This window comes from Leopardus geoffroyi, chromosome A1, assembly GCF_018350155.1.
Source record: "Leopardus geoffroyi isolate Oge1 chromosome A1, O.geoffroyi_Oge1_pat1.0, whole genome shotgun sequence".
In the NCBI taxonomy this organism is placed as follows: Eukaryota; Metazoa; Chordata; class Mammalia; order Carnivora; family Felidae; genus Leopardus; species Leopardus geoffroyi.
In genome coordinates, this window is record NC_059326.1 from 157,178,462 (window position 1) to 157,202,763 (window position 24,302).

General features: G+C 39.6%; 1 protein-coding gene across 3 annotated transcripts in view; it reads left to right on the top strand.

Moving 5' to 3' along the window:
* The first annotated feature begins 3,812 nt into the window (after positions 1-3,812).
* Positions 3,813-24,302, top strand: part of FAM81B (family with sequence similarity 81 member B) — a 55,334-nt gene continuing 34,844 nt past the window's right edge. Inside the window, exons 1-4 of one of the 3 annotated variants that reach the window (XM_045498499.1) lie at positions 3,813-3,955; positions 4,623-4,720; positions 8,070-8,134; positions 21,168-21,411. In XM_045498499.1, the coding sequence (XP_045354455.1) occupies positions 3,946-3,955; positions 4,623-4,720; positions 8,070-8,134; positions 21,168-21,411 (417 nt within the window). In that variant the 5' untranslated portion in view covers positions 3,813-3,945. The remainder of the gene's footprint in view (positions 3,956-4,622; positions 4,721-8,069; positions 8,135-21,167; positions 21,412-24,302) is intronic. The other 2 variants (XM_045498506.1, XM_045498515.1) reach the window with 2 other exon arrangements.

Consider the following 24,302-nt stretch of genomic DNA (forward strand, 5'->3'; position numbering starts at 1 on the left):
AAGGGTGACCAGCTATTCTGGTTTTCCCAAGGCTGAGGATTCCCAGAACATGTGGGACCTTCAGGAAGCCTCTGAGAAAACTGAAATCATTGATCACCTGTTCAGATTTCAGGGAGATGAATGTGAAACCCATGGGAAGAAATAGCAGGGTGATGAGAGACATGTTGCCCGGGGAGCCAAGTAAGGAACACACAGCCCTCAACTCTGTTAAATGCTGCTGATGGGGCAAATGACAGGAAGACTGACAGCTGACCACTGGACAGACAACAGAGAATCACAGGGGACCCTGACAAGGGCAGTTTTAGTGGAAGTCACCTGGGACAGAAAGCCTGATTCTGGTTATACGAGAGGATCTTAATCTGTTTAGGCTGCTATAGAAAAATATCATAATCTGTGTGGCATAAATGACAAATTAATTTCTCATAGTTCTGGAAGCTGGGAAGTCTGAGATCAAGGTGTTAACAGATTCAGTTCCTAGTGGGGACCCCCTCTACCTAGCTTGCAGACAGCTACCTTCTCATTGGGTTCTCACATTCCTGTGTGTGTATGTGTGTGTGTTTATGCCCGCAAAGACAGATAGAGACAGAGAGGTTGAGATTCCTTTCTATTCCTATAAGGCCATCAATCCTATTAGGTTAGGACCTCACCCTTATGACTTCATTTAACCTTAAAGTCCTTATCTCCACATAGGGTCACATTTGAGGTTAGGCCATCAACATATGAAGGGGATAGAAGAAGTAGGGGACACACAATTTAGACCACATCAAAGAGAGAAATTAGAATGAGAAAAATAAAAACACTTTCAGGGAGTTTTCCTGTCCACAAAAGGTAGGGGGAGTGGTAATTGATATATAGGATTGAAAGAAGGTGTTGGTTGGTTTTAAGGTAGATAGAAGGGGGGAAATGTGTTTGTATCCTGATGGAAATGATCTAGCAAAATGGGAAGACAGTCCTTGAATAGTTGAGAGGGAGTAGGACCTAAGGACAACTGGGGGATAGGCCTGAACAAGGAACACAGATGGCTCATTCGCTGGAAGAGGAGCGAGGGCAAAATTTTTGGACAGAGATGCACGTGGGTCTGTAGATGTAGCATGTGGGCTCATAAAAATTCTGTTCCGATAACTTCTGTTTTCTTGATTACATATAAAGGAAAGGTCATGAGCTGAGAGTGAGGATGGCAGCAGCCGATGGCAGTTTGAGCGCAGAGGGAAGGTAAGAGAGTCATCTAGGAGAGTAGGAGAGTCCTGTGGAGAGGAAATCCAATATAATTGTGAGGGAGCATTAAGGACTCCCTTTGCATTGAGCACCCTTTACAATGGAAGTCCAACACTTACAGCTTAGCAGAATCCAGTATGATCATCGCAGGGGGGCTGTACACAAGGCTAAGGGTTAGCCGTCCTGGGGTCTGGTCAGTTAGGGTTTCACCATCCACGTATGTGAGTCAATCTTTCTGAACCTCCTTGTATTTTAATCTGTAAAACTGGGATATTCGTGTCTGCACTGCCTTCCTCAGAGGATTCAAGAGATGGCACCTGAGGAACATCTTCTAAACTGTGAAATGTTCAACACAACAGAGATTACTAGAAAATTATCCTGATATACTGAGCTTTTTAGAATAAGATATTTTCTTTAAATTTTCTTAATGTTTATTTTTTGAGAAGGAGACAAAGCGTGAGTGGGGGAGGGACAGAGAGAGAAGGAGACACAGAATCCGAAGCAGGCTCCAGGCTCTGAGCTGTCAGCACAGAACCGAACGCAGGCCTTGAACTCACAAACCGCGAGACCATGACCTCAGCCAAAATTGGACACTTAACTGACTGAGCCACCCAGGTGCCCTGAGAAGAAGATATTTTCTTTTTTTTTTTAATTTTTTTTTTCAACGTTTATTTATTTTTGGGACAGAGAGAGACAGAGCATGAACGGGGGAGGGGCAGAGAGAGAGGGAGACACAGAATCGGAAACAGGCTCCAGGCTCTGAGCCATCAGCCCAGAGCCTGACGCGGGGCTCGAACTCACGGACCGCGAGATCGTGACCTGGCTGAAGTCGGACGCCTAACCGACTGCGCCACCCAGGCGCCCCAGAAGATATTTTCTTTACACATGTGTAAAAACTTGTGAAAAATAGGAAATCTAGTTTTATCGTGTGAAAGGTGCCCCTAGGGTTGTGTCGTGCACAGCACACAGTGGTTGTCTCCACTGACCCTCAACACTCACCAACCCCTTTAACTGCCCACCACATCACAATTACTTCTTTATGCCTATATTTAGAGTTATATCAGAATATAATGTCATTTTTAAGTTTTAAGATCTAAACTGAACGTTATTGGTTTTTGTGCTTTTGGGCTCTACTCTCAGTAGGCCTGGATTAGAATAGATCTTAGAAGATTACTGCCTTCTAGGAAGGATTTTACTTACACATTGGTCAGGTGGGAATCCAGTGGTACAAATATCCTATTGCACTGCTATGTTAATAACCAAGCAACCATTTAGAGAACAAACAAATTAGATTCTTACTTCATTGGAGTCCATTTTTCTAGCCAAGTGCTATCGACTAAAAGCTGAATTTAAGGAGGGAGAGAACCACAAAAAGTTTCTTAGCAAGGTCAAATCCAGTTTTCCTTTCTCACACAGAGCCTGTATCTATTTCTTGGATAATTGCCAGCTTGAGAGATAATCACTAATAATAGCTACCTTTTAGTGAATTCCCAGTCTGGCACTCAGCTGAGTACTTTAAGTGTATCATTGCATTTAATCCTCAACTACCTTATGAGATCAATATTATTAGCTCACTTCACAGATGAGAAAACTGAGTCTTGAAAAAGTGAAGTCATTTTGCCCAAGTAGCCAGTTGGTTGAGGAGTCAGGGTTCTAACCCACTCTCTTGGTATCCATAGCCATTGGCTCTCACTCATGGTGTGCCATTTCCCTTGGTGCTTGATAAAATGATGATTAGGATGGTGTAATGAGCTGTTTGGACAGCTTACAAACCATGAAATACTGTATTTCTAAGTGTTAAGGGCTAAGCACTAGAAGACATACCCCTGAAGCAAAAAATCATAGGCAGTATTTATCTGTGGGATCTAAGTTTGTCATTTGGCATCCTGAACATTATGTGTCCTCAGAGCAAGGCAAATCTGGCACCATAATTTGAAAAGTAACTCAACCAATAATATAATTTCTGTATATGAGGGCCAAGTAGTATTACCAAAATGTACAAATTCCAATTTTAGAACTCAGGAGAATATTTCAGAGCTGAAACAATCAACATCTTGTTGACCAAGTAACCAAGCAAGATTTTCTCTACAGAGTCAAAGTTCAAGATTTTATTTATTAAAAAAAACAAAAACAAAAAAACAAAAAGCAAAACACAAAAAAACTCAAGATTTTAATTTGTTTAAAGCCAGGACCTACCACTCCCGTCATTATTGCTGCATTTTTTTGTGAGACTCCCCCTAGTGGCCTACAAGAGTTAGCTTCCTGAATGAGCACACTTGTAGGAAGACTGGGGAGTATGGCAGCAGTTCATTCTCTTTGTCTATCTCATTTGATGGAAACTGGTCTTCCATCAAATGAGAAGGTGAAATCAGGGGAAGGTGTGAATGTCGGCCTAAAAATAACCACTTCCCATCCAATGAAACCAAGAGGTGAAGGACCTAGTGATTTTATGACAATGAGCACTAACAGAAAACCCCTGAAGCTCTGAATCCCTGGAGGCTTGACTTAAAGTGTGGGGGTCAACCTCATTGACATCACAGATCCTTCCTGCAGTCACAATGCTACTGAGCCACCCCGGGAAGATGCCCTGGAAACATAAAGACATTAGTCAGATTGCAATCCAGTTTCCTTAGTGCTCTGGCTTTCTGAAAGACCAAACAAAAAGTTCTGCTCCCTTTAAAAAAAATAATAATAAAATCAGCAAAAAATAAAGCCAGGAAATCAAGCATCATGAGTGCAGGTATTTAACCCACGGATTACCAGGTCTCTAAATTCTCATTCTTTACTACCTTATTTATATTTCTTATTACATATAAGCAAGGTAATAAATCCCAAAGAAGATCCTTGGGTGTCTTGGGCACAATAGTGTGAGAAATCTTTTCCCATTATTTCATAACAGTTTGATCTAAATGAGTGTGTCTCAACAAAATTTCCTAAATGTCTAATGGGAGTACCTGGGACAATAAATTTTTGTAGCTAACTATGGGTGTGATGGGGGCCTGGTGAAGAAATGATGTAAGGGAGGACAGAAGAGGAGGGTGTAAAACCAATTGGAAGCCTCCCTTGGGGCACCTGGGTGGCTCAGTTGGTTAAGCTGCCAACTTCAGATCAGGTCATGATCTCACCGTTAGTGGGTTTGAGCCCTGCATCAGGCTGTGTGCTGACAGCTCAGAGCCTAAGCCTATTTCAAATTCTGTGTCTCCCCCTCTCTCTCTGCCCATCCCTGGCTAGAGCTCTGTCTCTTTGTGTCTCAAAAATAAATAAACATTAAAAAAAAAAAAAGAAGCCTCCCTGAACTTTTGCCATAGGTACAGAAACTGCCCTTAATTTTAAAGAGAAGATTAACTTCTACTGCAAAAATTCACTTGCCTTAGTTCCTGATCTAATTCAGCATTCTGGTTGCCTAGATACAGATGTAAACAAAAATGCCTCTCCGACTGCAGAGGAACAGCGGAATGAACCTGATGGCCACCTTCCTGGCTCAGTCAGTGACCAAGAAAAGAAAGCAAGTACTTTTAGACATTCATAGTAAAAATAGAATATTTTGTTCAGCTTCTTTAAAGCTTAGCGTTATTCAGAGAGTTCTAAGGGGTCCTAGAAGAGTTGTTTTTCTTTTCACTGTACCTGTATTTCTTATTTGTTCTGCTTTTACAAAGTGATGACAGCACAAGCTGAAAAGAAAAGGGGCCTCAATTTGTGGATACATTCATTGGACTGACTTTTAATAGGCAGGGCTAGGTATTAACAAAATTTGACAATTATTTTTTATAAAGATTCAAAAGAAACTATGATAAATTCGAGATACAGACCTTATCTCTAACATGAAAAAGAGAAGAGCTAAATAGGATTCTTTTATTGGTACTTGTCATTAATGAAAAAGAACATTCAAAGAAGCAGTAGTTTTAGCCCTCATCAGTGGATGAAGCCTCTTGTGATAGAGCACTGGAAAGCTAGCACAATATCAATATCAAGCATTGATCTTTGATATCTGATGGCTGTACCATACCCAGGCTGTGTGACTTTTAGCAGTTATTTAACTTCTCTGTTTCCTCTTCTACAAAATGGGCTAATTAGGCCTAACATACAAAGATGTGAGATTTGAATGAGCCCTAAGAAAAAGGGCTTAGCAAGTAAAAGGGACTCCATCAATAGCTGTAATATAATTATTATCATCATCTATAGGATCTTGAGCAAGTCCACTACTTCTCTAATCCTCACATTCCTCACCTATAAAAATAATCATCTTAGGGGTGCCTGGGTAGCTCAGTTGTTCAAGGGTCCGACTCTTGGTTTGGGCTCAGGTCATGATCTTATGGGTTCGTGAGTTTGAGCCCTATGTCGGGCTCCGTGTGGAGCCTGCTTGAGATTATCAGTCTCTCCTTCCTTCTCTCCCTGCCCCTCCCCCACTCACACTCTCTCACACTCTCTCTCTCTCTCTCTCTCTCTCAAAATAAATAAACTTAAAAAAACAATAATCATCTTAAATTTTTCTGTGATGAAGTAGGATCTCAGTAACTACGATTCCCACCTTATAGAACATCATATATGTGAAAGGTTTTTTTTTTTAATTTTTTAATCTTTATTTATTTTTGAGAGAGAGACAGAGTGTGAACAGGGGAGTAGCAGAGAGAGAGGAAGACACAGAATCCGAAGCAGGCTCCAGGCCCTGAGCTATCGGCACAGAGCCTGACATGGGGCCTGAACCCACCAACCGTGAGATCGTGACCTGAGCCGAAGTTGGATGCTCAACCCACTGAACCACCCAGGCGCCCCTATGTGAAAGTATTTTATAGGCCATTAAGCCATAAAGGATCATAGCATTTTAAAGTATTCTTATAAAGCCAATGAAAACTGACACACATAAAAAAATCCCATGTTGTTCCTGAGAATTGTTAATATAATTACATTCTTGCTTGTAGGAATAGGGATGAAACAGAGCTGACTCTTATATTCAATTACCAAAGATATAGAAATTTACATATTATCTTAGATACATCAAAAATTGCAGAGAAGAAAGAGGAAACAGATATGTCACAATGTTAATGACTTTTGCTCTATGTAAGTAGTAAAATTACAATAAGATTTCTTTTTTCTGTAACTTTTACTTTTCTATATTTTCCCAAATTCTCCTCCATTATCAGGTTTAACATTTATTACTTTAAAAGTATGTGAGTTGTGTTTTTAAGAGGATGCTATTTACAATTTTCAAAATAAGACTTAAAAATTAATAATATAAAAGTAAAAGATATATATCCAATTGTTTCACTTGAGAAGGGGGAAGGAAACAATAGACCAGTAATTTAGTGTCCTTGGACACAATAGTCACAGACTCTTTCATGCCACAAAAGGGAATGAAAGAACTACTAGGTGCCAAACATGTAAGGCCCAGGACCAGCCAGTTGCTGAGGAAATACCACAGACTCCCTCACACAGGCCAGGACAGCCATGGCAAGGTGAGAAAGGAAGAGCTGGCACAGGTCGGGAGCCCAGGACCCAGCGCTGTTCCAGCTCAAAACCGGAGTCAAAACACAAACCAGGGCAGAAGGCCAGTCATGTTCTCTAGGGAGTTAGGATGGTTTCCATAACATGGATACCTGAGTGCCCTGTGGATCAGTGTATATACATCCTCTAGGGGAAGACTCAGCTTCAGGCCATCAGACCCATTGCAGACTCCATTCAGCAAAGGGGAGGCATGGCCTACATCACTATCATGGCGATCACTGGCTCCATTCTGAGCATCCTCGAGCCTGTGCTGGTTGACCAATATCAAGTCAGCAGGGTCAGGAGAGCCTATCATCAGGATTCTTTATTAGCTTCCTTGATAATACATTTCTTTCTTTTTTTTTTTCTTTCTTTTTTTTTTTTTTTTAAGTTTTATTGGAGGGGAGAGCTTTCCAATTAAGTCTCTTAGGCCCTACAGCAAGAAATAAGACGTGGTAATTCCTTAGGCATTTGCAAAACGAATGATTCCTATATGTAGGTCTTAAATTTTACTCTGCTCACCATTACAGTATACAATAATATAAACCAAGACAAAATATCCCAGGAAAATATTTTGTTTAAGTTTTAAGCAGAGGTGGAATACTACTCATACTCTCCCTATTGAATCCAGTTCAGTGACGGGCTATTAAAATGAACATAAATCTGTGTCCTGTTTTTAATCTTAAAAATAAAGAACATTAGAGTTTAAAACAGTTTTAGCATATGCCAAACAATGAGTGCATTTGGTGAACTCTTTCCTCCCAGAAATGCTGCAATATTATGAACTTTGATGCAGTGGAACTTTCTTTCTAGTAGCACCATGTTATTGAATTAGTTAAGTGTTCATACAGTCAGCTCTATTTAATACTAGTAAGTAATGTACATAACTGTGCTCTGCTTTTATTTCTCATTGACTATAATAATCTGACATCCAGGTTTCCTAGAAAACAAAGTTATCTGGATAGACCAGATTTCTAGTTTTAGAGTTTGTTTTTGAAAATTAGCTGATTCCCCGCAGAAATTAGTATGATGGAATAATTTACTCCGTGAGAACTTCTTTAGTAACTCAGCCAATAATCACTGGATATTTCACTTTAAAAATTTTCTAAGAATAATCCATGGTTTGACTTGTCTAAAAAGTTTTTTCTGACTGTGATACCAATCTATGAAATGCAGCTCTCTAGTATCTTTCCAGAACTTGACTTTGGTTTTAGTCTCCAGAAACACAGATGGGGCAAGTGCAAGTTTAACTGGGCTGATAGTCCATGGTATATATTTTGTTAAAAACTAAAATATTTACATAAAAATAATATGGATAAGACTTCATATAAAGTAGATGATGATACATTTTAAACCTGTGACCTTTATTTTAGGTAAGATTATCTCCAGCCACAATGTCAGCTAAGAATTCTACGGATCTAGTTGAATATGTTGACAGGTAAGTTGGTAAATTACAACGTGTTTTAACTACTTACTATATTTAATGATTCAGCTAGAGATTCAAGTGCCTGAATGAGATGCTTGAGTTCATCTAAACTAGTTCTCTGCTTTCAGAAGAGACGTATTAAATCATGTCAGAAGATGAACCTCTCTATGCTATTCCTTTCTGATTCAGAAAACAAGCCAGTTTTATTTTATTAATTTATTTAAAGCCTCCTCTTTAAATAACTTCCATAGGTTCCTATAGATTATGAATAATGCCACACAACGAGTAACATGAAAAGATCGATACAGGTACCTACGACTTTCAAAGTAAACCAATAAATCTGTTAACAATTCCATTATTAAAATTCAGAGAATTTGTAAGTATGTTAAATTAATCATCAGAAAATTTTGTTTCTGCTGTCCAGTGCCACACCTGGAGCTCATCCAGGGAAGGACTGCAGAAGAGGGTCTGCTCTGGGGACTTGGAAATAGGACATATTATTAATGAAAGTGCAATGTCCAAAAGATCCTAGAACTCTAGTTTGTAAAGGTGGGATCACAGAGGCGACGCATATTTGTTTGAATTGTTTTCTATTTTGTATGTCAGGAGATTTGGTCTGATGCAACAATTAATGCTTTTTGGACACTTGGGATTTAGTCTTGGGACTTGCACTAATTGTCTGTATGACCTCAGTCAGGCCCATCATGTCTTGGCTTTAGTTCTTTCATTTGCCAAATGAAGAGGTTTGACCAGATTTTAAAAAATTCTGGTCATAAAATATACATTATGACAAACAAGAAAAATTATCAAACAAAAGAAATGATCAAACAACATGAGAAAAGTCTAAATACTGAATTTTCATTTTTTTTAATTACCTTTAACAATGAAGATGATAAACAATTTTTGAAGATGACAAACATTTTAAATTCACTGATTTTTTATCACAGTCTGTTCACATGAAGGATTTCCCTGATCCTTTGCCAATCGAATTTACACACCACACAGAGTTCAACCACAATATTTCAGCCCCTCTTTTCATGCTGCCCATAACTTGTACTTGTTTATGTGACAATAAGGTCATAATCAAGGGAAAATGAAACCAAACAAGGGAAAAGGATTTTTTTAATGTTTAAAAATACAGTATTTGGACAGGTGACATTTTTTCTGAGCTAAGGACAATGATTGTGGTGTGCATAAAAATAATTATTTTACAGGGACATATTAGCTACACTTGCCATTCAAGGAGGAATGGGAGACTTATTCTTACTTGAATCTACACATGACAAATAGAAAATAGAAATCATTCTTCTGATCTGTCAAATTCCAGTATGAACCCAAGTCGATTTCTTTAGCCCAGGCTGCTGACCTACATACCAGGAGATGACAGAACAAATTCCTGGAAGACAATGACAAACCTACAAAGAAATTCAAGGAAATTTTTGCCCTTTCTTGGATTCCAGAGAAACTAAAATTAAGACAAAAGGGGAGAAATATTATGTAATTCAAAGCAAAAGTATAATGAAGATTTTCTGGTGCCAACATTCATTTCTCCCTTGATCTCCTCGAAAACCTCTCTCTTGCGGTCTAAGCCATATATCTGTAACTCCTAGGTACCACCTAAGATGGTTGGGTTTGTTTTGTTTTGTTTTGTTTTGTTTTGATCTTTCCCCTCTAATCTCCCAGAGCAGGCTGCAAGCTCCCGAAACACAAGGACTATAGGATATTATGCTTTCTGATCTCCCCCCCTACAGTCGTAGCCTATCACGGAGTATTGAATATTGATTCCTGCAGAACCATAGTGGACAGACTGAATGGAGAGTCTAGTGGAACAGCTGAATCTTTAAGACTCTGCCTCATGCAGTAGACTCCTGGGTAGCTGATTAACTGGAAAAGCAAGGTGGCACACAGGCATTTCAATAATCAGTGAAGGTACTTCGAACTGACATGCTAACTCCAAAAACATAAACATAAAAAACAATTTAAAAAATAGCTTCATCCTTCAAGTCATAGTATTCATTGAGTGACAACAGATTTATTGATATGCAGAGAGGGTAATAACAGAAGCAAAAGTTATTATGAACTTAAGCTACCAGAATCTATATTACATATTCTCAGAGGTTCTGCCTTATAAATCTATATGGGAATATTTATAGGAAATACTGAAAAAAAAAAAACCCAATAATAACAGCCCCAAAAAAGTGAGAATGAGCAATAAAATGGGTAATACACACCCTAAGAAAAAGGTTTGTCTAGAGACATGCACATTAAAAGACCTGGCAGACCAAGCACTGACAAGGCTCTTCCCAGCCTCAAGCAGTTGGAACAACACCCACACATTATAGTACTTGTTAAATATTAGGTCATATTAATAATCCATGGAACAGGGGGAGGCGGAATGCTTGCAATCATTTATAGGACAAGTACGGTGACATTATATTAAAGGCAGTAAATAATTCTGATTTCCACAATGTGTTCATGGATTCACAGTGGCAGTGTGGCCAATGCTCATTTAAGCTTCATTGAACAGGAAAGCACCAAAGCCTTTTTTTTCTTTTTCTTCTTTTTGTCCCTGATCGTGGAAGGATCACCGCATTGAGGCCAGACGCCTCAGGTCCGCTCTTGAATCTGCCTCTAATTAAGTAGCTATGGGACCTTGAGAAAAAGGAAATGCCTTTTCTTTGTGGGCAATCTCTGCCTCTTCTCTAAAATGGGGTGGAGTTTTAAGTGATGATGAGCAGCCTGAGTCCCAAGGGCTGTCTGTGTTCAAAATCAAATCCAGATTTCACTTCCAGGATGCAGCTCAGAAAGCTGCCTCTATGTGCTACTTTCTCAACTCTGGCCATAATTTCTCATAAGCATTCTTTTATGTAATAAGGCAAATGGCTAAGATTTAAGAACATGGACTATTACCCCTTGGGATTTAATTTTGAATAAAAAACAAATTCTGCCTATAAATCTCTTTTTATTTTTCTTCAACTGACTGCTGGAAAAAAATTCTTAACACTGAATCAATAATTTCTAAGGTCTCTTCCATCCCTCAAATTCTTTGGTCTTCTAAAACTGGTTATTACCTTTTAATCACTTAACAAATACTTACTGAGCATTTATTATGTGCTGGGCATTATGTTAGGCACTTAGATAGTCATTAGCAAACAAAACAGACAAAGATCCCTGCCCTCACGGGGATTCCATTCTAGCAGGAGGAAGGGACACACATTGTTAGATAGCCTGTCAGGGCAGGCCTCACTGAGACATCAGATGTGAGCAAAAACTAGGAGATGAGGGAGTTGGCCATGTGGACATGTGTGGGAAGAGTAATGTTTCCAAGGCAGGAACCTTCCCGAGGTGTGGCTGAAAAGGCAAGGGGGCAAAGATGGCTGGAATAAAAAAAAGAGGGAAGTATAAACTTGGACCACCATGCCCCCTGGGCCAGGGAAATGAAGTTGTTTGTTATGGAGGAGTTGTGCAGTACATATCTCAGAAATTCTCTCAGGAGTACAGTTTGGGAAGATGAGGGGTCTGGCTGACAACCAAAGAATGGTATTTAAAATTGGGATACATAAAACTCTAAGTGAAATAGGCAAAAGCATACATGATTGATGATTTCTCCTTGTGAGTAGGATATGGCATTCGGGGCCTGTGAAGTATTTATTTTCAAGGTTTTCTCTTACTACCATGGCAGACATTTTATTGTATTGTGATGCATTGCTTTTCTTGGTACAAGATGATGATAGATATTTCACATTACAGTACACAAGAAAGGAAGACAAAACACTGTTGGTTGAGCTTTCTATGGGATAGGTCATGTTAGGTTGGAGGACTTTCTGGTTTTGTTTTGCAACATCATATCCATCATTGAGGGCAACCAGCTCCCAGGTGAGAAAGCTCAAAACAGTCTGGGCAGCTTGGGAAGGAAGGGATACATGGGGCACTCTGGGTTCATTAGCAAGGTTTTTTATGATCTGGCAAACCCTCTTGCACCCTGCACAACTCCCTGGTCTCACTGACCATATTTGTTGTTAAAGAGTCCAGTTCTTAGTCCATGTTAATCTTCTCATTTAATCCTCTCAATAACCCTAACAGCGGCATAGTGTCACTGTTTTAAATATGAAGACCCTGGGGTTCAAAGGAGTCAAATATTTGTCCAAGTGCACATAATACTATGACAGAACCAAGATTCTAATCCAGAAATCTATGTCTAAGTTATTCCAAAGCCTGTTTTCTTAACCACCCCTCTATCCACATTCCCTGCCAGCTATCCTCTCAAGACACACACACACACACACACACACACACACACACACACACACAGACATTTAACCTCCAGCCCATCCCTGGACCATAGAAGATGTGATTCAACCATAGATTTCTGATCTTCCTCCACTAGGGCCCCTCTGGGAGGAGTGGCCAACCTGGACTCACAGCATCCTATCTGTGCCTGGGAGGTGCTGCCATCAGCCACAGTGCAGTCTCTTATTCCTCTCTAGCATCTTCTCACTGCCTGCCCCGCAACCTGTGATGGGCAAGACTCTGGCTGTGGGTGGACACAGCTACAGGAATTGGGCACAACCCACAACACCCACATATTGCTCAAGGCAGGGCCTGCCCAGATGAAGTTCAGTCCCTCCCACCCCAGGAGGCCCCCTGGATTCCCGCCACACCTATGAGCTTCTGCTCAAGTCTGAGAAATGCACTGAGGTCAGGTTGAGCCAGACTCAGTTCTCTAGAGCAGAGAGGGAGCCTCTCCAGTCTCTGGGCTTCAGTGAGGATCCTTAGGAGTCCACAGTGAGATGTGAGCCAAGCAGAGGAAAGGTAACTGGTAATTACATAATGTATTCTGAGGTAACACAATATAACAGGAAGAGCTACTAAGTAGTCTAAGCAAAGCTGCTGTGATGTAGGAAAGAGTCAAAGAAGCAAATTAAAATATTTCCCAGCTGAGTGACTGACAATCTCCAAGTCTCAGTTTCCATCTGAATTGAGAAAAATTTTACCTATGCCATGGGGGTAGTTGTGGGGATGAAATGAAATGATGTATATAAAAATGACATGTCAGGGGCACCTGAGTGGCACAGTCTGTTAAGCATCCAACTCTTGATCTCAGCTCAGGTCATGATCTCACAGTTCGTGAGAGCAAGCCCCCCATCGGGCTCTGTGCTGATGGTGCAGAAACTGCTTGGGATTGTGTCTCTCCTTCTCTCTGCCCCTCCCCAACTTGTCCTCTCTATCTCTCTCTCAAAAATAAATAAATAGGGGTGCCTGGGTGGCGCAGTCGGTTAAGCGTCCGACTTCAGCCAGGTCACGATCTCGCGGTCCGTGAGTTCGAGCCCCACGTCAGGCTCTGGGCTGATGGCTCAGAGCCTGGAGCCTGTTTCCGATTCTGTGTCTCCCTCTCTCTCTGCCCCTCCCCCGTTCATGCTCTGTCTCTCTCTGTCCCAAAAATAAATAAACGTTGAAAAAAATAAATAAATAAATAAATAAACTTAAAAAAATTGTTTAAATGACATGTAAACTATGAGCATTATATAAAAATAAGACTGTGTAATAATAAATTCCTTACATTTCTCCATGGCTAGGAACTCCCCTTAAATAACTTACCATCTGTATTAGTTTCCTAGGGCTTCCATAACACAGTATCATAAACTGGGAAGGTTAAAACAACAGATATTTATTGCCTCACATTGCTAGAGGTTAGAAGTCTAAAACCAAGGTGTTATCAGGGTTGGTTTTTTTCTGAGGACTCTGAGGAAGAATCTTTTTCATTCCTCTCTCTTAGCTTCTGGTGACAGCTGGTGATTGCTGGTGTTCCTTGACTTCTAGATACATCACTTCAATTTCTACCACCATTTTTACATGGTATTCTCCATATGTCTCCATTTTTACATAGCCATTTTCTTATAAGGGCGTCAGTCATATTGGATTATGGCCCCACCCTCCCCCCTATGACCTCATCTTAACTAATTACATCTGCAATGACCTTACTTCCAAATAAGATCACATTTTGAGGTACTAAGAATTAGGACTTCAACATATCTCCTTGTGGGGATACAATTCAGCCCATGATTCCATCTAATAATTACTAATAATTATAGTAAGAACATTTGTATATGACACTTATAGACATTGCAAAACACTTCAAGTACATTAAGTAAATTGATATCCTTCAGTCAATTGGTAGGGCAGGAGTCATGATCTCCACAGGACACAAAGATCTCTCCTCTGGACAACCTAAGAAATGTTAAAGATAATAAGTGGCAGAGACAGCCCTTGAACCCTGGTCTTCTGACTCCAAATACGGTATTCTTTACCCGGGAGACTGACATAAATAACACGTACATCCCCAAAATAGCAAGGCAATATGGAAAAGTGTCACAAAATAACTACAAAATGCTGTAAGAACTCCAAATATCATCAAAACTACTTGCTAGAGCAGTTTACATACACTTTGCCTATAAGTAAAACTCATCATGCCCTCATTCACATAGACACTCTGGAACACTTGCCAACTGAATGCCTCCCACAAGGAAGCCAATCACAACAGGTGCATCATTAATTCTGTAATTTTAATGAAAATTTTACTAACAAAGTGTTTGCCTCATATAGCATATAACTATTTTGCTAGAAATTATCTACAACCAGTCTCCTTCTCTAGTCTCTCTTGGCCATGTCCTTATTTAGAGTCCTCTCCTCCAGGCTCCTTTAGGCAGACCTCATGCCGGCACAACCCTATTGGCTTTGGTCTGCCTCTTCCCCACCTGTACCCATGAACGTGGAGTTGCCTCCATCTCAATCCTAAAGCATTCAGTCTTGTGTAAAACCCAGCAATGGAGGCTTGTCTAGCTGCCAAAATCCATTCACCAGGGTGGTTAGAAATAAGCAACAGAGAAACTACGGAAAATATTTTTTTCAATTTCATTGTTCCATAAACTTACAGGTTATTTTTGTGAGGCATCAAAATGTTCTCTAAAATTTCACTTCACGTGTGTGTGTGTGTGTTGTGTGTGTGTTGCAGGACTGTATGCACTGAGAACGGAACTAGGCATAGAAGATCTCCCAAAAATGAAAATTTTTTTCAGTTATACTCTTCATTGTTCTAGAAAAGAACTCAAATTTTCGAATTTCTGCATCTTGAGTATTACAGGCTGACAAAATAGTTATCAGAATCTCCTAAGTAAATTTAGTGCTCGATTCACAAGAACAGAACAGGCAGAGAAGTGAGAGGCTCTAGGTACGGATGCCTCTGCCAGCAACAGCACAGCTGGTACAAGTCACACCGAATCACAGAGAAACAGAACTCAGAGTTTGTGGAAAATCTGTTCAGATTCAGTTGTCAGCTACATAATCAATGATTTATGTAAAGCCCAAATATCTCTCTGAAAAGGCCCCCTGGGAATTCTTTCTCCTGTGCTTAGTAACTCCATCTGGACTAGTCTGGAATATTCAGTCATTTCTTTCCTTTCACAGTTAAATTTAGATGTAAGTCCCACTGATACAATACACTAATAAAACAGTGCTTTTTTTTTTTTTTTTAATTTACTGAAAATTAGAGTGACCACATCTTGTTACTCAGTTTTTAACCATTTGGATGATCTTTGAAAAATGGTATCAGGAAACTCTCTTAGAAGACTGAGACTGTTCATACGTGTGTCTTTCCAGTTGTTGATTTAGAAAGTCAATTGCAAAATAACATTCTCTTTTTTTAAGTTATTTTTGAGAGAGAGAGTGCACACACACACACGCGCGCATGGGAGAGGGGCAGAGAGAGAGAGAGAGAGAGAGACAAAGAGAGAATCCCAAGCAGGCTCCACACCGTGGAGCCCAATGCGGGGCTCAAATTCACAAACTGAGAGATCATGACCTGAGCCAAAATCAAGAGTTGGACACTTAACCGACTGATTCACCCAGGCACCCCTATGATATTCTCTTTTGTTATGGTAATGGAAATGGAAAAAAATATAAGCTCTGTGTTTATCTTGCAGGAATCATGTAAATAGAACGAAACAGCATTATTTTGTGCTTCATTAAGCATCATTAAGCTTCATCTTTAATGCTTCATTAAGCATTTTTTATTAATAAAAAATAATAAAACTCCCAATTTTTAGTAAACCTTAGGCACAAAAAGGAATGCTTTCCACTTAAATATAAAATAACTTCTAAAAATAAATTTTACAAACTAAAGGAAACTATATATCTATCACTTATATAAGTCACTTAATGTCCCTATTGTTGCAGGAAAATACATTTGCATAACACTAGGTGCTGCCCTCCTTACCGGGTTCCTTCCATGTGCCAAATAGCAACATTATTGAGGCCAATCATGGCAAATGGGACCACAGACTGGCATCTGAGCAGAGGTGGCAGCTTTGTTCCACTGGTCTCTCTGCCACCTTAGGTCTGATTCCTCAAGTTCTTTCTGGACACAATCTTGACACCAGCCAATAAATACCACACCCAAAGAGTGAGTGAATGGGGGCTCCCCATAACCCTGGGCTGCATTGGTTTTGCCGCCCCTACCACATGTTTCTCACATGTTATCTCTGTATTTACAACCACACAGTGAAGTAGGCCTGTTAGCCCCATTCAAGGATGAATTAATTGAAACACTTGGTTGGTCAGTGGTGGAACCTGTGTTCTGCCATCAGTCTATCTTGCCTACCACCTTGCTAAATTGCTTCTGACTCTCCATATAACTTGAGAGCTCATATTCTCTATTTCACACCTCAGCACTTTATATATTCTGCCTTATCACTCACTGATCACAAACTGAGAATCACTCACTGATTCACATGACCAGTTTTAAATAAATAAATGGGTTTCAATATCTAGAAGACATAGAATCATCTAAGTGCTTACTTAAAATGTTTATTCTTGCTCTGTCCCCCTCAACACCCAAGACTGTGATCTAACAAATCTATGACAGAGCTAAGGAATCTGCATTGTAACAACTTCCCTCCCTTCTCCACCCCCCATGATATTAATTCAATTTTCTTTATGAGAAACCCTGAATTAAACTAAGTTCCTGGAGGGACAGACCATTATCTATTATGCATGGACTAGAGTAGACATTTAGTAAATACTAATATAGTTTTATTTTAACTGACATTTTTATCAGTAGATTGTTAGATATAGATACAGTGCTTTCAGCTACACAGAACAAAGACTACAACCAAAATGATTAGTTCACATTTTTAAAAATCTAGAGTTTACTTAATTTAGAGGCTTAGCATCATCAAGCAAGTGTTTTCTATCCTTTTTTTCCACTATCTTCTTTTCCCTCATGGTCACAAGATGGCTTCAGAAGTTCCAGACATCACACACAGGCATGACAACATCCAGCAAACAAGAGAGAAGTTTCTTCTTAGGTGTTTTTTCTTGAAAGCAGAGAAACATTATCCAGAAACCCCACAATAGGTTTTTCCTTTCACCTGACTGGCCAGGTCAGTCCTACCTAAACCAGCTTCATCTCAACCCAGAAGAATTAAACCACCATGATTGATTTGCCCCCCTCCCAAATGACATGGGGGGTGGGAGGATGAACCAAATCAGGCAGTGGTGGTGTGGGTTGGGGGGTTAACTATTAGGAAGTTAACCAACAATGCCTGACACACTGGGAACACCTAAGAGAACACAAATACTAAATTTTGAGAAGAATGTAGCATAATTTATAAGTATCTGTATAGGACTGATGACCAAGGACCAACTTCTCTTTCCCTGGCACATCCAGACTGCAGACTGTGGAGAGGTCACAAAGCAGCACTAGCTCAAGGAAGATAACAAGTAAATCTGCCGTCTGCCACTAGGCTATGTGTCACCATCAGCAGGGCCTGACATCCTCTTCCCTTCTGCCTGTGACTCATACATCCAATCGACAGAGCACTGTCAGCATGCCGGGGTTTTAGAGAAATGGAATATATATATATATATATATATATATATATATATATATATATCCCCATATCCATTTGGTAATATTCCAGAAGAACATTTTTAAGCCAAATGAGTGGTAGAGGGAATCTAACGAAACCCTTAACAAAGCCTTCTTTGTTCCTAAAATGTGCGGGTGACAAGAAAGGGGAACTTCACCCAGGCTGAGGCTGTTTTGTACTGCTCAAGAGAAGAAACTGTAAACCTTAAAGCTCAAACAGTAGTCTTCATTGTACCTTCCTCCACCTCCAATTTCCAACAACAGAGCCTTAAGGGAACAAACAGTACAGCCAGAAAAATCAGTCAGTCAATAAACATTTACTGACGACCTACTATGTGTCAGCCATTCTTCTCAGTGTTGGAGGCATTGTGAAGAACAACTTAGATAAAGCACCTGTCCACGGGGAGCTTTCATTCTAGTGATGGAGGGCAGAAAACAAACACAATTAAGATCATTTTAGATAATGACAAATGCTGGGGAGAAGAAGAAATGGGGTATTATGATAGAAAGTGACCTAGGGGAAGACTTGTCTGAGGAGGGGATACTGGATTTGAGACAAAATCAATGAGAAGGAGGCAGCCATGAAGTGACTTCAGGGAAGAGCAGTCTAAGCAGAAAGAACAGCAAGTGCCAAGGCTCTGAACAACGTCCTAGTTTTGCATGGGTGAGGGATGGAAAGAAGATGCATGTGGTTGAATGAGAGTAAATGGATGGAAGAGCAGGAGGAGATGAGGTTGGAAAGGGGAACAAGGATTTTATTCTCAGAAAATGGAAAAGCCATTGGAGGGTCTCAGACTTTGAGAAAGACCACTCTAACTTCCATGTGGAGGATGCACTTTTTGTTCAGATGCAGAAGTAGAGGAGATAATGGCGGCCAGGACCAAGAAAGGAAGAGACAACTAAGGAAAGAGTGTATATGAAGCCTGGGGACACTTCTGTGTGTCCTTACTGCTGCCACTCTATTAGGTCACATGAGTAGCATCAAAGTGAGTCCCCTGCTGCTGCTTATTATCTCTTGGAATTCTAGGAATATAGGAGAGTTAAGCTTAACATTGGATTTTGGAGTCACACAGATGAGTTTCAAAGTTTGACCCTGACATAACTAAGTTGTGTGACCCTTCCTTCTGTCTGATTAATTTTTTTCATTCTGGTATTCTAAATCACTAGTTCATTCTTCAGCTATTTCCTCCTTCATATTTTCCCATCTTTTTCTTTATTTCAACCATTATATTTTCACTTGTTTATTTTTTAACATTTTCTAGTTTTTTGTTTTCATTTTGCTAACATCTTCCCTTCTTTTAATGTTTATTAGCCTTTTAAAAAATGTCTTACTGCATATATCTTAGTGTTTATCTTCTGTAGAAATCTATAATCCAGTAGGTTATTTGTTGGCTAGTTGGTTTTGGAAGAGACCGTGTTCCTCAAATGTCTTGCTATCTTGGCCTGTGAGTTAATTTTCCCCTGGGGGTTTTGGCCAGACCCAGTTCTCCACTGGAGTCCTGTCAGCTCCAATAAACTCAGGGGGTTGGCATGGATGAGCCCCAGGCCCAGTAAAACCTCCCCATCCTACAAAATAACTTGTCCTGTCAGGTTTTCACCTTTGCTCCTCAGAAAGAAGTAGCATTAGGAGACCAGTGACTTTCCCACCCCTGGAGCCTGTGGAGGTAGGAAGGTATAAAAGCAAATGCTCAAGGTCTGTTTTTACCCCAAGCTTTTTGTTACTGTTGTTTGAGGTTCTTACAGGTCTTCTGCCTTGCCTGATCTGACTCTTGAGGACACTTAAACAAGAATCTGAATTTCACACAACTAGAGCAGTTTATCCCAAGGCTATCTAGAAGAAGCAAGAGTAAACTACAACAGTCCTTCTTCCCCATTTTGCCCTCCCACAGCCTTGCTGAATTCTCTCTTGCCCCAGGCCAAAGAGGCCACCTGACTGTGGTTGGGTTGCCCAGGAAACAGGCTCTGAGACAGAGATTGGTGAACAGAAGGCTCATTAAGGAGTGCTCTGGGGTCACTGCCAGGAATGGAAGGAAAAAAAGTATTGTGATACAATTCCACAGGGAGCCCTGAAGCTGGGATGGTCCTTCCAACTTGTTCTGAGATAGAGCAAGGGTGCCAGGCCTTTATAGCCATACATTGACCCATCACTGATTTCAAGCTGCCCCAGGAAATGGGCATGGCCTTGAGCAAAGTGACTGTCTTCACCAAGGCGGTTCCCAGAGAAGCTATCAGCTGAGGGCTGTCAGCCAGCAGCGCACCCAACACTTAGGAAAATAAGTCCCACCTTCCTGAAAAGGGAGCTGGGGGGCACATCAGGGCACCCCCTGCACCACCCCACACCCTCACCAGTTTAAAATAGCCCCTGCTGCCCAAGGAGGGCAGTTTTCTAATTTTTCTTTCCAGTCACTCCAAGGTTTTAGGAGGGAGAGAGGATAGAAAACCAGCAGTCATGCTAGCTGAGCATTTTGGTCAAGACCATAGGACACCCAGGAAATTTTACTCCTGAGGAACTGTGTAACTCATTTCTTTCTTCAGAGTCTGGGTCACAGAACCAAGCAAAGTGAATTCAATGAAGAAAAAGACACAACAAAGTAGCTTGTCCTTCAAGAGGCTTATCAGTGAGGGGAAAGAGTAATATACTAATGCCAATAGGGGCTATCAGGATTTTACATGCTACTTTACCCTAATTCTTAAGAGCTCTAGCCTATTTCTTTTTCTCATTTATTGTGTTTACTTTTTCACTGAACTTCTGACTCTTTCATAAATCTCTGCCTTTGAACTATCATTTCTTCCAAGTTAGTAGGCAGCACTCTCCTCAATGTAGAATTCTCAAGTATTAAATGTGTGTGGATCCAAGTTGGCTTGTTAGAATAGTGGGTAAAATATAAAACGATTCCTGCTTAGAAACATGAAAAATGCATAATGTAAGACCAAGGCAGAAGTCAGATCTTGTGAGATGAGCGACAAACCAGGAATCCAACCAGGCCGATTCCTTTAAGGTCCTCCCAAACCTCTCACAGGGGAGATGATACAGAAGTTAAGTGAAGAGACAAGTTCTGGTTCGGGCTCCTCCAACTCATTCTTGTAATGTCCCTGGTGTTGTTTCCTGTTCCTGACTAGGGGTCATTCTTTTCTTCCTGTGATTCCAAACACCCAGAGAAGGCAGCTAGAAGACAGATTGAACACCCAGGAGCGTACCATCGCTTTCCTCCTTGAACAAGCCTTCCGCATCAAGGAGGAAATCTCTGCTTGTCTTCAAGGGGCCCATGGCTTTCAAAAAGAGGAGTTGCTTGCCAGGAAGCTACTGGAAAGCCACATCCAGACCATCACGAGCATTGTCAAAAAACTGAGCCAAAATATTGAGGTAATTCTTCATTTCCCATACGTTGGCATCATTGCTTGACAACGATGATCAACCACCAATATCATTTTCAACTACAGAAATGACTCACTAGAGCTTAAGTTTAAATGACTACAACATGTAGCCCCAGAGGAAAACAGTTCAACTTTTCAACTGCTCATGTATGCTAAAAAGCAGAAGGAAATTCTATTCAAAAAGCATTTAATATCTATTTTGTGACAGCAGAGAGAATTATTTAACAGTGTGTCAGACATTGTGCTAAGGTGATTATTTTAATCTCAATTTCTGAGATTCTTTTTGTGTAATTGTTTCAGATAGAGCTTTTCATGGTGCACTGGCAATGATGGTTCACAGGCCCATCACAGTCTGACCCAAGCCATCTCTCTCCCCATCTCCCACCCCCTCACTTCTTTCATTGTGACCACACTGGCTCCCAGCTCTTCCTAGAACACACCAAACATGTTCTGGCTTCAGGGCGTTGGCACTTAATATTCACTCTGGCTGAATCATCTTCCCCTAGACATTCCTATGAAATGTTCTCCGTTGCCTTGAAGTCTGTGCTCAGTTATCACCCTATCAGAGAGGATTTCCTCAGCATTCTGTAAAAAAGCACCCTTCCCTACCCAGCAGTCACAATCTTCGTTAAATCTTACATTATAAATATTCATAGCATGTATCCATGTGATAAGCAAACTCATAGTCTATATTTGTTAATTGCTTGTTTTCCCCTTCTAATATATGAATATATATATATATGTGTGTGTGTGTATATACCTATATATGTATGTATGTATGTGTATATATATATATATATTCTAATATATAATGGTAAAGATTCTGTTTTCTTCATTATTAAATAACACAACAGATGACAACAGCACATGGTAGGTAGTCAGCACTCTACATATTTCCCAAATGAATGATGTTTAAGATGTTAAAGGGAAAATAGAATTTCTGATCACAAAAGAAAATATCTGTCTTGGTTAAACCAAAATAAACAGATTTTCACTACAAGTCTTTCAGCATTTTTAAGGTGCCAATAGGCATGATGAATCTGGGGTAGAAACTTTCAAGCAAGAGTCCCAGAAAATATACTTTGGGAAACTGACTAAAAATTTGCAGAATTATCATTAAAATTCCCACAACAAATGTCCTCTTTTACTGTCAGAGAATATAATATAGTGGATTTGACAAACAGACAAACAAAACTCATGCAATTAACTCAGCAAAGACTTCCTTAGGACTTTGTTTATAAAGCTAAGGATATTTATTAATTTATTTTCCATCTGTAGGGTCTGGCAAACCCCAGGATGCATTAGAGGGAGTATGGAAGTTAAAAAAAAAATCTTAGTGAACTTTTAAAAGGTACTTCATTGGTATTTAGCACATACTGAATTGACCCCAGTGCCTAAAAGTCAGTACCACTTCTCAAAGTGGTCAAAGGTGTTTCCAGCATAACAGTGGTAAGAAAATGATGAGGTTAGAGGCTCAGCGCCTTTGACATGATGACCAAACCAAGTACAGCACTCGCACTAAACAAGACACCAATTTAAAAGTCAAAACTTGCTGGTAATTGAAAAGAGAGTAGCATTCTCAGAAATGAGAAATGGTTGTTACATGTTGATTATATTTGTCAAAATCCATTCAGATATATACTTTGATTGGTACCTTTTAATTATTATTATATTAATTATTATTATATTATTTATTATTACCTCAGTTATTATTATACCTCAGTAAAATATATTACTGTTATTATATTAATTATTACCTCAGTAAATTATTATACCTCAGTAATTATATTAATTATACCTCAGTAAAATAATCTTAATTTTAAGAGGGAAACTATTTCCAGAAGTCTAGAAATCTGTTTTTTTTTTTAATTTTTTTAACATTTATTCATTTTTCATTGAGGGAGAGAGAGAGAGAGAGAGAGAGAGAGAGAGAGCTGCCAGCACAAAGCCTGATGTGGGGCTCAAACTCACTGAGGGCAAGATCATGACCCGAGCTGAAGTTGGATGCTTAACTGACTGAGCCACCCAGGCACCCCATTAGAAATCTTGTTAAGGGCTTCTTTTCCTATAATAATTGGTTATCTTAGATTAGCTCTGAAAAAAAGACAAAATATTTTCCCAAAACTCTAAAATCTCAAAATATATGCCATCCTGTTAAGAGGATGAGGAGGACTGGTCTATGAGAAAAATGAATTAGAAAATATTTTAAAGTCTGTAGACAACATAGTTAAACATCATAAAGAAGAAACTATTAGGCTACCTTTAGTAAATAACTAATACTATAACGTGTTCTTTATAGTGAAAGAGGTGCTATTCAAGTATTTTTTAAAAGCCTAAACTCAACGAGGTCAGTCCATTGCAAACTGACTGGCAAGACAGGTTCAAGTGTGAGCTGAAGCTTGACTTGGGCCTATGAAAGGAATTTAAAAAAAAATGTTTTTAATCAACCATAATTGCAGCAGTTGCTTGTTCCTTTTTATATTCAAACTATTTGTTTTTCAAGCTGGCAGCTAATTACAACTTTTAAAATTAATTTATTTTAAACTCAAGGAAAGAGAATTTTATGTATCACATTTATTTTGTTTATTTATTTTTTCTTTTTCCCACCAACATGTAAGAGCAATACTTGTTCATTGTAATTATTTTGAAAGCTTAAGAAAAAAATGTTTAAACCTGGGGGAAAAAATTCTCAATTCCACTACCAAATGGCAATTTCTACAAACACCCAGATTCATTACCTTCAAGTCCTTCCACATATTCCATTAGGAGGCTGGGACTACATTTGTAAGCATAATCTTTAATATAAAATTATATCCTACACTCACGTCATTAAAGGTTCTTTGTACAGTGCACACACCATGATTTGCTAAGTCATTCTGT